A 15,286-nucleotide genomic window follows, 5' to 3' on the forward strand; every position below is an offset into this window, starting at 1 on the left:
CAATGCTTTTTTTTAAGCCAGTAGCTATAAGTTACTATGACGCTCACTAAAAGTATTTTGTTGATTTACGATAATTTATTTGCATATCATCCTAAAATTTGGACCTGACAGGTCCAAGCTTGCTTACTGAAAGATGGGACTGTACATTTCACAGCCTAGGCCCCGTCTATTTATTTCTGCTGTTCTATGTAGTGCTGCTTAATCTTGTAATATATTTCAAAGCCTCAAGATGCCCAGTCAGTGGTACATTATGCATGTGCCAGAAACATAGTAACTGACTTGTGTATTACAGAATTGGGAAAATGTTTATCTAAATAAGATAAATTACATCTTTTGTTGGATAATGCAGGTCTCTCTAGCTCAGGTTATCTCACCATTGGCAAACTGATATTTCATGCTGGGTAATTCTTCATTGTAAGGGCCTGTCCTGGGCACTCTGATGTTTAACAGCATTGCTGGCCTCTATCCACTAAATGCCTGTAGCGCCACCCTCCCAAGTTGTGTGACAAACAGAAATGTCTTCAGACAAATGTCCCTAGACAGTGAAATCACACTCTCCCAGTAAGACCCACCAGTCTCATGAAGCAAAACACTTTAATGAATTTTGCCTTGGGAAAGAATGCAGCACTCACCAATAGGGTCTGGGAAAAGCCGATCAGACAATAAATTGTATTCATCTTCTGAGGTCAACACCTTGCCACCAGCTGGAAGAATTCGGCTTTTAGGAGCAGCTCCTTTCTGATAGGCCTGGAAAAGGAAAGGCATAAATAAGCAATTTTTCTCCCCTATTTGGACTTTCGGAAAATATCAGGAACATTAGAAATAGACAGACCCAGACACGTACACTCACAGATAGCAATTCCCATACTGTGTCACTAAGAGCCATTTATCCATTAATACATGTTTTGCATACTTGCTACTTGAAAAGTATTACTTGAGTACTTTTGTGTGATGGTCACAACATCATATGTCAAGGTTTCTAATCTCAGAGACATTTACCATAGGGTATGTTTCTCAAATGGGCCAAACATAACCTCAGCAACTTCTAAAAATTCTGCACCACATTTACCATTTTTGATGCTGGCCCCTTAATCATCTTGATAACCATAGGGTGATGAAGCACACAGACATTTTCTGCCCCAAATGCTTGGACTTTGACGACTCATGAGACTGTGGGACATTAACTGCAATAATTGTTGCCATAGATTTTCATCAAAACATAAAAACGTTGCCATGATAATATATGCTGCCACTTTGCTCTCAGACGTGGGACTGTTTTGCAGTAAAATGATCTGTGATGGAAGTGCGATATCGTGATATCAGAACAAATCCTGGCCAGCAGACAGAAGGCGCTGTTGTTTGAGAAACGTAAATGTTAAAGCAGTGTGTTAAGCAGTGTGTTAAGCAGATACACCCACAAGGCCAAACAAAGATAAAATTTAAGGACGTACATCTGATTGGGGTGAGGGGAGGGCGGTTGCTTAAGGAAAAATATTGAAAATAACCTAAAAGCAAGTTGAGAATTGAAACCAAGAAATGGTGGGCTCCAAAATCTAGAATAATTAAAGCAACGTTGATCAGAAAAACAAAATCAGAATAACGTAACACATTCTGCATCAGTAAGATAGTGACTGAAGTGGCCCAAACAAAGCAAACTCTTGCACATCTAAGAAGGTTGTTTTCATACTGATAAAAACCACTAAATAGCTGCTTAAGCATATCAGAGAGAATCTCACCCGGTGTGGTTTTGAGAATGTCTAGGAGCAGTTCGATTCAGACTGGCCTCCAATATGAATTGTGTTTATAAGCCCCAATCTGGGATTTCATAAACATTGTATTATTTAATCCTCAAAACAGCACAATGAGCTAGTTATTATCTCCACTTTGTAAATGAGAGAAATGAAGCTCAAAGAGGTTAAATAATTTGCCAATGACCCATTGGTGAGTAGATGGCAACTTCAGGATTCATACCTGAGTCTGTGCAGCCCCAGTGCAAGCCAACAGGAAGTAGGAAGTGATTATCCAATGAGAATGCTTCATTTGTTCCTGCTTAGGTACCAGCCAAAACTGGACTCTCGATAAAATAATAGGCAATTTATAGGTACTTAATGTGCAATTTAGATGTAATTTTTAAAAATCACCCTCCTATAAATTTTTAAAGAGAGAATGAATATTATGAAAACTGAGGAATTACGGCAAACTGCATGGGACACTTTTTTTTTTTAATTTCTAAGGTTTAAAAAAAAATTGGTTATCACCCAATTCAGCCATCCTATCTAAACAACTGAACAAGTTCATTTGAAAATGATGAGCAAAGTAAAGAAAGCAGTATAGCCCATAAAGAGCAAGTTGAGAGAGCAAGCTTTAAAAAAATGAAAAGAGTTAAAAAAAAAAAAACACCAAAATTTGACTCAGAATGAAACTCCAGTTAGTGCTAAATGTGGTAAGAATCTTAGTAAGTTTAAGAGCAAGCTCTAGGAGTGTTTCCTCCTGACTAGCTAGTAGCAATTACAACTGCTCTAGATTAGGCTCTGCTGGGGCTTGGTCAGATGCTAAGAGCATCAGTGCATTCATTTGCGCAATGCTTACAAAACATCGTAACAAAGGGATCAAGCTGACCATTTTATAGATGAGAAAACTGAGGTTCAAAGGGATTATGACTTCTATAAGGACACATATCCAGTAACTAGTAAAGGTGTGATTAATATTAACCATTATGCTATACTGTCTCCTCTCAAGCTTCCCTGAGCACTGTAATGTTGTCATACAAAACATAAGGTGATTTGTTATTATTTGTAGTGTGCTGACAATTTCCTTCTGAGAGCAAGGCAAATGTTGAATAAAATCCTAACGCCAATAAGCAGAGAAAATATTAGCTTAATGAATGCTGAAAAAAAATAAAACTATGCAAGAGAATACTGGAGCACTGCCTGGTAGCCTGTGGACTAAGTTTGTCCTGTATTTAATTCTTTTTTCCATCAGAAATGTGAAGGGAACTTATTGGTCTGTCAGCCTGAAGCCTCTTCCTAATGGTTTAACATCAGGGGTATTGCTCAGAATATCCATGAAGGTTGTCCTGACTGCTCTTGAACTTGGAGCCAAGAGAGCAGAGTTTTAAATATGTTACTATCTCTGCCAGATAAGTAGCAGCTATTCATTTCAAAGGGAGCTTCAGAATCTATGTAGACTAAAAATGTGTGCAGTATGAGATCTGGAAGGATCCAATGGGATCATAACTCTCTAGCGGAGGCCCCACCTAAAATTTAGCTTGCCAAATTCTCTGCCCAGTGTTCTTTTCCTCTATTCCTGCTTACATGGGAAAGGAAATGGGAACCAATAAAAACTGAAGTCCTCCCAGGTAAAAAGCACTTTACATATATTGCTTCATTTTCTTCCACATTTTAAAGATAAGAAAAATAATGAGAGAAATAGGAAAACGTTAAAAGAAAAAAATATCTGTAGGTATAAGTGGAATAAAGTATGTGAAATATTCTGAATTCCGAGGAACCCATGTAAATTAAATCATGATCTATTTTATTAACTAACTCCTTGGCAACCTGTCATATAGGAGGTTTATGAGTACGAAGACATGGAGACACAGAGCAGAGAGGAAGCGGTATCAGGGTAATGACTGAAAAAGACCTGGAGGGTGAATGATCATAGGACAGTTTCTGCACTGGTCACTCAGAATAACTTATGTTCACACTCACTTCCAGTTACTTGTTCAAAGTCTACCTTGCCCATTAGAGGGCAAGCATGTATCTTATCTACTGCTACATGCTCAGAACTTTAGATAACACTTGGCATGTAACAGGCGTTCCATAAGCATCTGTTAACTGAAATGAGTGCCTACATGAGTCAGGGCTTACTGAACAAATCTGTCTTGAAGGAGAGGGCATGCCAATCAACTCAATGTTTAAGAATATTGCAAGAACCAGTAGTAACAAGGAAACATCTTACCTCTTTGTTTTCATAGCTCTCCACAGCAAAATCAGTTTTAACCACAATGTATCGCTCCTTCCATTTCTTTATGTCTTCCACAAACTGTGACAACTCTCCTTCATACAAAACGGTTCCAGGCTCCAATGGCGGCTTAAAGAAGATGAATACAATTAATTATCACAATAAAAGATAACATACCACTGAGCTACCACTGAGTCCATCCATGGTATTTCAAGGAGTATTTTAGGAATATCTCTTGGGCTGAGATCCTGGGGAAACTGCAGCTTCGCCCGCCTCCCTGCATGTTGCCCTTTCTTCCCACGTCAACTGCTCAGGTGCAGTCCCAGGAGCCAGTGTTCAGTGGTTTCCTAGGCCCCAGTGCTCTGGGAACCCACGCTGGAAACGTGTTTGCTCTCTGGTAGAACAAGCAGGCCAGCCAGCAAACCCACCTCTCTACTTACAAGCCTGAGGATTTCTCACTAACTCTGGTGGTACGGGTGCTGTAGGGGAGTCTCTGCTAGATTCCTAGTCGGGTCTCCCCTTGGGCTAACTGTGTGAGGGATAATTCCCATCCTGTCTCATGTTTCAATGCCCTTATTATCTTAAAACATAGAAATGGGCCTCTTGTCTTTCACAGGTTGCTGAATTTACATCTATTTTTCCTTTATTAAAAAATCACAGTGCCTTTAGAAACTCATCTTTCCTCTTTCAAGCAAAACTTACAGGAACCATGCAGAGGTGATGGATATGCTGATCTTTTTAAGAACTGGCAAAGGGATGAAATAAATTCCCTTCTGAATTATTCTGTCCTGACAGACAATAAGACTGTCTCCTATCTTAACAGGTAAGAGGGGATCTCACCCTTCTCTTTAAGTGAGATGAAACCATAGATAAGCTGACTTTCTAGTTCTTATTGCAGCATTTCTTGAACTGGGACCACTTAAATCAACTGATACATTTGTTAAAAATGTGACCTTACCCTAGACTTACTATATCCAAATCTCTGGGGGTGCAGGTCAAACGTTGCATTTTTAACAAGCTCCCTAAATTTTGAGAATCACTTTTATGGGGACAACAATCCATTGTCCCTATACACCCATGCTGCTAAATCGCAGCTCAACTCGACCTCTTAGCAGAGGTTTTACTTGTCCCACTTATCACTCCCTCCTTCTTGAAACTCCTTTTTTATTTGCCTTCTGGCACATTATCCTTTCCTGATTTTTCTCCTCTAGTAACAGTTATTCCTGCTCAGTCCATTTTTCTGGATCCTTCTCCTTTCACTGGTCTCCAAAGGTTGAAGGGGCCAGAGCTTGATTATGGAACCTCTTTTCTTCTCTGTGTTCTCCCTCCATTATGCCCCACGGCTTTCATACCACTTATATGCTAACCGACTCCCAAATTTCTATTCTGCAGCCTCAGCGTCTCCATTGAGCTCCAGATCCAAGCAGGCACTCCCTATTCAATGTTCCCACAGGTGTATGTCAAACAAACATTTCAAACTTACATGGGCAAAAGTGAACTTGTGATTCCTAACCACCTTTGACTCTTCCTCTGAGTAAAAGGCAACTCCATCCACTTACTTGCTTTGGCTAAAAACCAAGAACTCTTCATTGATTTTTCTCTTCTTCTGTCATGTCCTACCTGATCCATCAGTGAGTTCTGCCCACTCTACCTCAAGTACATCCTGACTGGGACCCTTCCTCACTACCTCTACCATCACCTCCCTGGTCCAATTTGCCATCATCCTTTTCTTGGGCTGCTACTACATCCTCCTTCCAGTCCCCATTTTCCCCTCTTGTCCCTCCCCATAGCCTATTCTGTAGAGAAGTCAGGAAGATCAGTTAAAATTATAAATCATTCTCCAGTAACTTCCCATTGTTCTTAAAATAAAAACCCTTATTGTGGCTTATGGGTTGCACATGGTCTGTCCTGCCTGTCACTCTGCAGTCATTTCTCATCCCTTCTCCCTTGCTCACACAGCTCTCAGCACACTAGCCTTCCTGGTGTGCTTATGACTGCTTCGAGGTCTTTGCACTTGCTGTTCCATCTGCCTGGAACACGCTTCCCACAGATATTTGCACAGTCTGCTCTATTTCACTCCAGTTTCTGCTCAAATGTCATCTGCACAGACGGCATCGCTAAAATAAGACTTCTACTTTATTTTTCTTTGTAGCATTTATTGTCACCAGATATTTATTTGTTTACCTTCTTATTGTCTGTTTGCTACTTCTAAATATAACAAAAATGCAAAGAATTTGTCTTATTCCCCAGTTCTTAGAATAAGGCCTGGCACATAGTAATATCAATAAGTATTTGTTGAGATTGTAGTTATTATAATGGAGCAAAGGGGAAGAAGAAGTTGGGGGATTAAGAGAAAAAAATCATATTTCATCAATAATCAAAATAAAAATACCCATAGTATGAGGCACTGAAATTATGAGTATTTTTAATTGAACTTCACTTACAACAGATTGAAGTATCAATGTGGGAAAAACAAATAATAAAAGTGGATCATGCTAGCTTTCCTTTTATATGAATACCACCATCAATAAGAAGCCATATATTCTAACTTTGAGGCAAACAAGAGTTTTTTAAGCATGCAATCATTTGAGAACAGATTTTTTCTTCACTGCCATTCAAATGACTGTTTATTTCAGAAACATTATGACTTCCTCTTCAGTGAGAGAAATTTGTAAGCCAAATGTCTAAGGGTTACCTTGGTCTTCAGAAGCTGTGATGTGAAATCCCTTTGCTGTTCTACTTCACTGCGAACATGGTTGCAGAAAGCCACCGAGTACTGGCGACTGTAGTAGGGACTGAAGTTTTTGATGGTAGCCTCAGTTTTCCCTGGAAAAATAGGAAAATCAGGATTTAGAAGAGTTAGCATCTCTCACAGAATAAACGCATAACCACATAATTCTATAAGCTCTCCTCCTGTCTCCCTTGCACGACTATTCCCCAGGGATCTGCTGTTGGCCACATCACATTCCCTGAGACCTTCGATACATGCTGCATATGCTTCATCTGTCCTCTTCTGACATCATCCTGAGAGATACTGTCATCCCTAAGACCATCCGTCCGATAACCTATACAATGTTTCTTCATTTTAAATCAACAACTCGTTGCCATGGTCATAAACTCAACCATCCACCCTGCCCTCCCCTTCGACTTGCTCTTCATTCCTCTCTACCTCCCATCATTCAACTACATTAGCAATAATTCCAGGACCTACCGTTTCAACTCCAAAAAAATCACTCCAGTTTTTTTTTTCAAATCCCTGCGGCTCCACCTCTAGTCATGCTGATCCATAGAACTGAATAAAATCAACAACATTGTTTCTGCTAGTTCTACTCCCATGTTTCTGGTTAAAAAATTTTTGTGTGTGATCCAAAGCATCATTTAATTACAATGAGGTAGAGGGAAAAGCTTTGGTTTAGGAGTCTAGAAACGGGTCTGGTTCTGGTCGAGTCTGGTCCCAACTCTGCTGAGACAGAAACCAGTTGTATGAGCTCAGTCATCGCTCATTCTCTCCAGGAGTCCAGAGTCCCCAACTATAAAGGAAGGTGCTCACAAGTTCACACTCTTCTTAGAGCCTCCCTGATGCTGAAGCGTAACTCTGGATGTCCATAGCCACCTCATTGTAGCAACCAACAACTGCACTACGATCTTTCAGCATCAGAAGAAAATTAAACCGACGACCAGCCACGTGGTGGGAGCATGAGGACTTGAGATGGGAGGAGAGAGGGGGTGTCAGGCACTGGGGATATTCTTGAGCTTTTCCAGCCTATGCTTAGCTTTTCAGAGAAGAGGGAAATTGCAAAGGAGAGAAAGGAGAAGGAGAAATAGGAAGAAAGGGCAAGGGCATGTTCTGAAGCAGATTAGAAATCTTCACAACCTCCCAAGGACTTGCTATAGAGTCTAGAAATAAATACAGGTCCACTGACTGGGTGTACGAGCTTTTAGTCCTTGGAATGAGATACTAGGTTGAGAAAAAAATAAACTTGACATAACATTCCACAATATTTTTAAATACTTTCATAGGAACTTGGCATAATTTTTGTTTTTCAAATTTGATATATTCATGGAGAAATATTAATATGTAACATACTGGCAGGACTGGTTTAGAACTATTATGCATGTAAAATTTCAAAAATAAGTGAAGAGTTCTAACCACATAGATAAGAACTTTGAATCCTTAGCTATCAGCCTCTACAGGTATGAAATCATAGCCCAAAACACCCTTAGGACATGTATACTCTGCAGATGAAGACTCCTACTTTAGCTCAAGGCATTTAGGTTCCATGATATGTATGAGGTAGAGGGGAATTCTTGCTTATTCCCTTGATAAAATGCCATTTTCTGGTCATATTTTTGGGCCTTAATAATTATTAATTGTAAAGTGCTTTGAGACCCACTAATAATAGGTTCTGTAGAAATGCAAATAAAAGCACTTATAATTTGAATCAGGCATGCTTTTACTTGCTCTCTGAGTTTATGGTATTACTATTAATCAGTATTTGCATAATACTTTAATCCACGCAGGCTTTATAGCTATCTAAAGCTATCTAATTGGTTATTATTTTTGTTATCTTTTACACAGCACATAAGAAATAAAATTGTATATCCTTATCTATTATTTTCTTATATAGGAGTGGGACATCTTTGAGAATTCCCACAATGAGACTGAGTCTCACCTCACTGAAATATATAAACAATTAACAAGATTTGCCCTTTCAGTCTGACTGATCATTATTGTGTTTAGCAGAAGAGAAGCCTATTAATTTCTGATGCTAATTTTTGCACTCTTGCAAGCACCTGGATTTAAATGAAAGGAGGTGGATGTCATTTTATGAGGAGCTCTACACAGCTTTGAAAGCTGACTTCTTGCCACATCACAAAGCCTCCCTCAAGGTTGCCCTCCTTCTACTGAGGTTCCACGATGCTGCCACTCCCAGTGAATGAGTAAAATGCTCCTGTGATTTGAATGTCTGCAGATGGCTCCATGTACCCAGCATCCACCAGGCAGCATTTATTAAAAAAGAAATTACAGCTTCTTTGGGTAGGTGACCTAAATTAACCTAATGATTGGTTCAAAATATGACTAAAACAACTAATAACATCACAATTTCTAGGGGAAAAGAACCTAAAGTGATGCCTACAATATATATACATTTTAGATTGAGTCTATCTAAACCAAATAAAGGAATGTCCGAGGAAGAGATCTTGACAAGTAGAGCAAAGCCTGGTGTTGGGCAAAATACCACTGGGTTAGGAAGATGGACACTGGAGTCAAAAAGGTGAGTTTGAGTCCCATCTCTACCACTTACTAACAGTGGGACATTCTGTGAGTTACTTCATAAAAAGGGAAGACAGCAAGAGGAGTAATCTCATAGTGTTATTGTGTAATTATATCAAATAATGCAGAAAAGTGCTCAGCACTATAGCTGACACATAGAAAATGTTCAATAATCCATTGTAGTTATATCAGTGACGACAATCGTGATGATGGGCACACAAGCCAACCAGCAGAGGAAGGTCTGTGAGCTGAACTAAGAAATCAAGGAGAAGACAAAAGCAGGTTGTTTTCTATCATTTTAACTGGAGCCATCCTGCCCTGCTGCATACAGGACAGCCGTCCCACTCATTGCATGCTTGAAGCAAACAGCCCACATTTTCACAGATGTTTCAGGAACACTTACCAGCAAGTTAAAGACCCTCAGTGCATCCCTGGATTAAAGCCAAGTAAATAAACATTATCTATAATGAGCCAAATCAAAAAGCATGAGTTAGTAGCTGCATTAAAACTGAGCTTCTCTCTGAGACAGGCTACAAATTATCATTCGATTCCTTTCCCCAAGGCCCATATTCAATCATCAGATCCTGCCACTTCTATTTCAATATTATTTCTCGAATACATCCCCTATTTCCCCATCCCAACCACCATGCCTTCAATCAAGTCTTTATTATCTCTTTAATTGCCCTTTCAGTCTGACTGATCATTATTGTGTTTAGCAGAAGAGAAGCCTATTAATTTCTGAGGCTAATTTTTGCACCTTTGTAAAAGTCTCCTAATCTGCCCTACACCAGTATCACAGCAGAGCAAAAAACTTAGTAACTCTCAGGTTTAAAAAAGGAACAAAGGACACTTGGGGAGTGTCCAAGCTGATACACAGATCCTGGAGGATGATGGGAAATAAGCCAAAACCTGGTCTGTGTGGTGGATGCAGATTCTGGGAAGTGGCCAGAGTGAGTTCAGGGCTAACGGGACAGAAGAGGAGAGGCTAAATCCAAGCTGGCCACGGTGGTTCCACTCAAGAGAAAGCTGGCACAAGTTACCGAGGCCCAGGTGTTGGAGGGGGAAACCATCCTTCAGAACCAAGTCTTGCCATGAAACTCTTTTCAAAGCCACAGAAGCACAGTCCTCTGCATCCTGGCTGATGAATCACATTTAACATGTTGCTGCAAGATCATGTCACTACCTTCATAAACTCCTTCAACAGTTCCCCACTGCCCAGAGTAGAAACCGCTTAGCCTAGCACCAAAGGCCTTATGATCTGGCCCCAATGGCCCTTATTTCCCATTTCTGCTCAAACTAAGCCTCTAGTCCCTTGTATGCGTCCATGCCTTCACCCCTTCTTTCTCCCCACTAAATGTCTTGTCAGCCACCGTCAGACCCTTCAAGCCAGGTGACAATCCTAATCCAAGAAGAAGCCTTTTGGGTTCTCTCCAGTGAGACACAATCCTGCCTTTTGTGTTCTACCAAAACTGTGCACCACGTTTGCTACAGCTGTTTAAACATAGCTTATCTTTCCTCTCAGGGTATACTGTAGTATCAGCAAATATTTGTTGACTGAATGGATGGTTAGGTAAATATTTAAAAGTAAAGCAAAGTACAATACATCATAATCACGAACCCATGCCAAATGTCCCAACAAAGGAGAAAGGCATAGTCCTCAGCTGGAATATTTATTATTAAAAATATATGTTCTTGAAGCTCAGTTCGTTTTCTGAAATTAAGACTCTTACTGGTTAATTCCTTCTCAGCTTAGATGAATTTGTCCATGAAAGTATTTGTGGGGAATTATGTACTAACAAAGGCCTTTGCTTTTCTTGATGGATGTATAAACATGGAAAATATATAAGGGTCTAGGTAGAACTTACATGAAGCCTGAAAAGCCCTCAAGATTTGTATATTTTCTCATTAGAGAAGGTTCTTTGTTAACTTTCCAGTTCTGTAGTAGTTCATCTCAAATGCAGTCTTTTTTTTTTTTTTAGCAAATAATAACTGTGTATTAGGACATAAAACAAGTTTTAACAAATTGCAAAGGTTGTTATCCTATAGGACCATAGGCTTAAAGCACCATGCAATTAAGTCAGAAATAGATTTTTTTAAATTTATTTATTTATTTTTGGTATCATTAATATACACTTATATGAACAACATCGTGGTTAGTAGATTCCCACCATTATCAAGTCCCCACCACATACCCCATTACAGTTCAAATGCAGTGTTTATTATTATTTTTCTTCCCTGAAAGATACTGTTCAGAATAGATTACTCCCAGTTCCCCATCATTCTAGTGTCAATACAACTATGATGTATTCTAAAATCTCTGAAATATGCAAATTCCTTCCATTTCAATCACTTTTGGAAAAGCAGTTCATAAGTACAGAAAGGTATTTTTAAAGTCCAAACACTATTTTTGCTATATTTCCTTCTGATCTTTGATACAATTATTTTTTGAAGTAGTTGAGATTATTATATTTTGTATCCATTTTATTTACTTAACATTTCACCTTTGGTTTTTTTTCTATGATATTACTAAAGGGGGGAAAATCACTCTTTTTAGAAGTATTTTTGTTACTATGAAAGAGAAAAGTACAGAATTTAAAAAAATAGCTTTATTTTTTTAATAAAATAAAAAGTGTTTATTTCCTGGAAATTGAGGCAAACCCAAACATAAGGTGAGGGTTAACTGGGACTTTGACACAATTTCTTAAAAACTGTTGAGGTTTTTAAGATTAATTTGGGGGAACAAGAGAAGTGGCTGTGAAAAATAAAATATTTTAATGCTTATAAAATAGAGTATATTTTCTCCAGAGTTCCTCACATTATCAAAGTTTAAAAGCCTTGATGGATTATAACATCAGCTTTAGTCTCAGGTTTCTAAGCACCATCACTGTGCACCTTAGGGTGGAGAAATCAGAAATCCCAATTCACAATACAAAGGTGTGAAAATCTAATTACACAGAATAATGCCCAAGGACTCTCTCTTTCTTCTAGTAAATGCCTTAGAGAATAGGGACAAATTGGATTCTCCATAATTGAACTAAATGGTGTGTGTGTGTTTTTAAGCACAGCTATTATTGGTGCTGGAGTGAGAGGTTTTTGAACAGACTCTACTAGGAAAAGTAAAAAACTCGTGAGCCACCTTGATGCCAGCAAGTCCCTGCATCCTTCCTGGCAGAAACTCTACTTTGAGTGAAAAATAACCGACATAAGTCCACTTACATTCTCTGTGATTTCCTCCCAATATTAATCTACAGAAGAAACACACACAAACACTCCCAAGAGCTTATATAAAATATATCAACGTCATGCCAGGACTTTCTTCAGATTCATAAAGCATCTGGATAGAAAGCAGACATGCTTAGGGACAAACAATGAACAGTTTTCCCATTTTCAAAATGCACAGTCATACAGATCTAAACTCTGAGTTTGGCTTGCAGTATACTTGCCCTTGGACTTGAGACCATCAATTTTCCCCAGTCCTTATTCTAAAAGCAGGCCCAGTATCTTTAGTATGGCCATAAAGCTTGGCCCACTAAGGACATTCGATGAATCCATGTGTGTTTACAGATGCTACATAAGGGGCTAGGAACAAACTCCAGCAGGTTAGCAGAAACAAAAACAATGTTTTCTACACACAACCACAGCACTGAAATAAATTAAGGCTCTCATCTGCACTATATATTTAGCAGAACTATACCTTCATTGGTTAATATAATGAAATGGGAGGCGACATTACGAGAGGAAAAATACACTACCACTCCATGTTAACGATTCCTATTATTCTATGGAAAAATAAAAACCCCACTGCGGTTGGCCATTCAAGAAGAGCTTTCTAGAACTTTAAGAACTTAAGTCTGGCATCCTCATTTTTAGAGTAAGAAACCAGTACTGTAGTATTGTTAGAAAAACATATGAGCATACTTTTATGCACAAATCTTTCCTTAGCCATAATCAGATGGAAGCCATAACTTAAATTTTCTACTTCATTTGGACAAAGTGCTTGGAAACTCTCAAAATTATTTTGCCATTACCTCACAGCATGCCTCCAATTTTCTCATGACACATCTAATGAGAATAAATCTTCTTTACTTTGCCACTTTGTCTAACATCCTCCAAGGAACCTGCAGTTTTGGCCAGCTTTTTTTCTTTACGAAAATGAGATGGAAAGAGTGTGAAAAAAGAAAATTAAACCAATCTGATGCAGCTACTTTTTCAGAAAGCACCACCAGAATTATGAATTCAGGAGGAATAATATTTTTGTCCAGTAGATAGTTCTTTTTAGTTTTGAAGGAAATACATAGCTGAAATTCAGAAACTGAAATGAGATTCCCTTTGCTCTTCTTAGTCTAATTATAGTTGTTAATTATTTTTCTGCACCTATTTTATCAAAGGCTCTCAGATTATTCCAAAATCCTGCAAGAATTCTTTGCTTTGAGATTGCAGCCATGCAAATGAACACAACATGAACATTAAAAGAAATCAGGCCAGATTTAAAGCAGGCAAACAAGCCTAGGAATTTTACTAAGTGATTCTTCTTCCAAAATAATAGGTTCTGGTGCCTCCTCCAAGTTTCTCTTTTATTTTCCACCTACTTGCTTTCTTTTTTCTTCATTTCACTTTTCCACTTTTCTTTTGCCATGAAGAAGCATTTGTTTGAAATGCTATCTATTATTACAGTTTATACTTCCCTCTCAAAAATCTATGCCATTAATGTAAAAAAAAAAGTAATGCATTTCTAGAGAACTGTGCTTGGGACCCAGGTATGCTCATGTTTTGTTAGTCTGGGGTGACAGGTAACAAGGTAACAGTTGGCTAGGAAAAGGAAGGTGGCCTTGCTACACTTGGGAGGGTCCAGAGAAAACTTCATTAACTATCCAACATTTCTGTAGGCCAGCTGACTTTTTGAAATGATTTACAAGGCAGATAAAGGACTCATTAGTGAAAATTATTTTAGCATGCTCTAACTTATCCTCACAAGAATTTAAGAACTGCCGAAATGATTCTGACTCCTGTCCACTTGACTTGGTTAGGCACCGTCTCCTCTCAACACAGTTGTCTTGATAACAACCCAAATGTCTCCAGTAATAAAGTCTGACCTAGTACAGTGCAAAATACAGCTCATCACATAGTCAAAATTTGCTTTTTTGACGATCTAATGATTGCCAGTCCGTGAACCAGTTAATTACTAAATTTTTAAATTTTAGTGACATACATCAGTGAACAAAAGCTACTATATGTGATGCTCTAAAAAAAACCCACCCCAAATCCCAATACTCCTATTTAGATGGCACCAGGTTCTTTAAAACCACCCTTTTCTTCTATGGGAATTGCTCTTCTATAAAGTGAGTTCACATGGCACTCAATTAATGTACTGGAACGTCATAAGATGAGCTCTGCTTGGAATCCGAGTTGCACAAGTAAGATTTATTTACTCTAAACTAGTAGGAAGGAAAATGCAGGAAGGAAATTAAATATGAAGTTAGAACTGTAAAAAACTGAGACTACCTCCCACAATACACCTAAGTGACTTGAGTTAATCTGGACTGTAGCACAGACATGCCAATGCCAATCACATCCCAACTTTCATATACTAATGGTAAGATGAAAGATTACAGGCCACTAGAACTGAATGGGATCATAATGTTCATTACCAACCCCTTCCTATTTTCAGACATTAATTCAAGAAATTAATTGGCCCACAGTCACAAAACTAATTAGTAAGAGAACATTTATGGGAAAAAATCAGTGTCAATGTTTTTAATAGAGTTTTTCTCTCTACTAATACTATAATTACCTTTTTTGGAGGAATTCAAAGTACTTCTTTTATATTAAAGGAGGGATATAAGTACTCTTTGGTAATAAAAACCTCATTATCAGGAAGCATTGTGAAATGATCTTACATTTGGATCAAAAGATGTTGTTATGGTTAATTTTATGTGTCCATTTTTCTGGGGCCATGGGATGCCCGATGCTCTGAATGTGTCTGTGAAGCTTTTTCTGGATGAGGTTAGCTTTTCAATAGGTAAACTGAGTAATGAAGACTGCCCACCT

General features: G+C 38.5%; 1 protein-coding gene across 1 annotated transcript in view; it reads right to left on the reverse strand.

Moving 5' to 3' along the window:
- Positions 1-15,286, reverse strand: part of NIBAN1 (niban apoptosis regulator 1) — a 127,582-nt gene that overhangs the window by 69,126 nt on the left and 43,170 nt on the right. The window contains exons 2-4 of the mRNA XM_037009906.2: positions 6,659-6,789; positions 3,961-4,092; positions 633-747 (exon numbers count right to left, since the gene is read on the reverse strand). Of these exons, the coding sequence (XP_036865801.2) occupies positions 633-747; positions 3,961-4,092; positions 6,659-6,789 (378 nt within the window). The remainder of the gene's footprint in view (positions 1-632; positions 748-3,960; positions 4,093-6,658; positions 6,790-15,286) is intronic.

This window comes from Manis javanica, chromosome 11, assembly GCF_040802235.1.
Source record: "Manis javanica isolate MJ-LG chromosome 11, MJ_LKY, whole genome shotgun sequence".
NCBI lineage: Eukaryota > Metazoa > Chordata > Mammalia > Pholidota > Manidae > Manis > Manis javanica.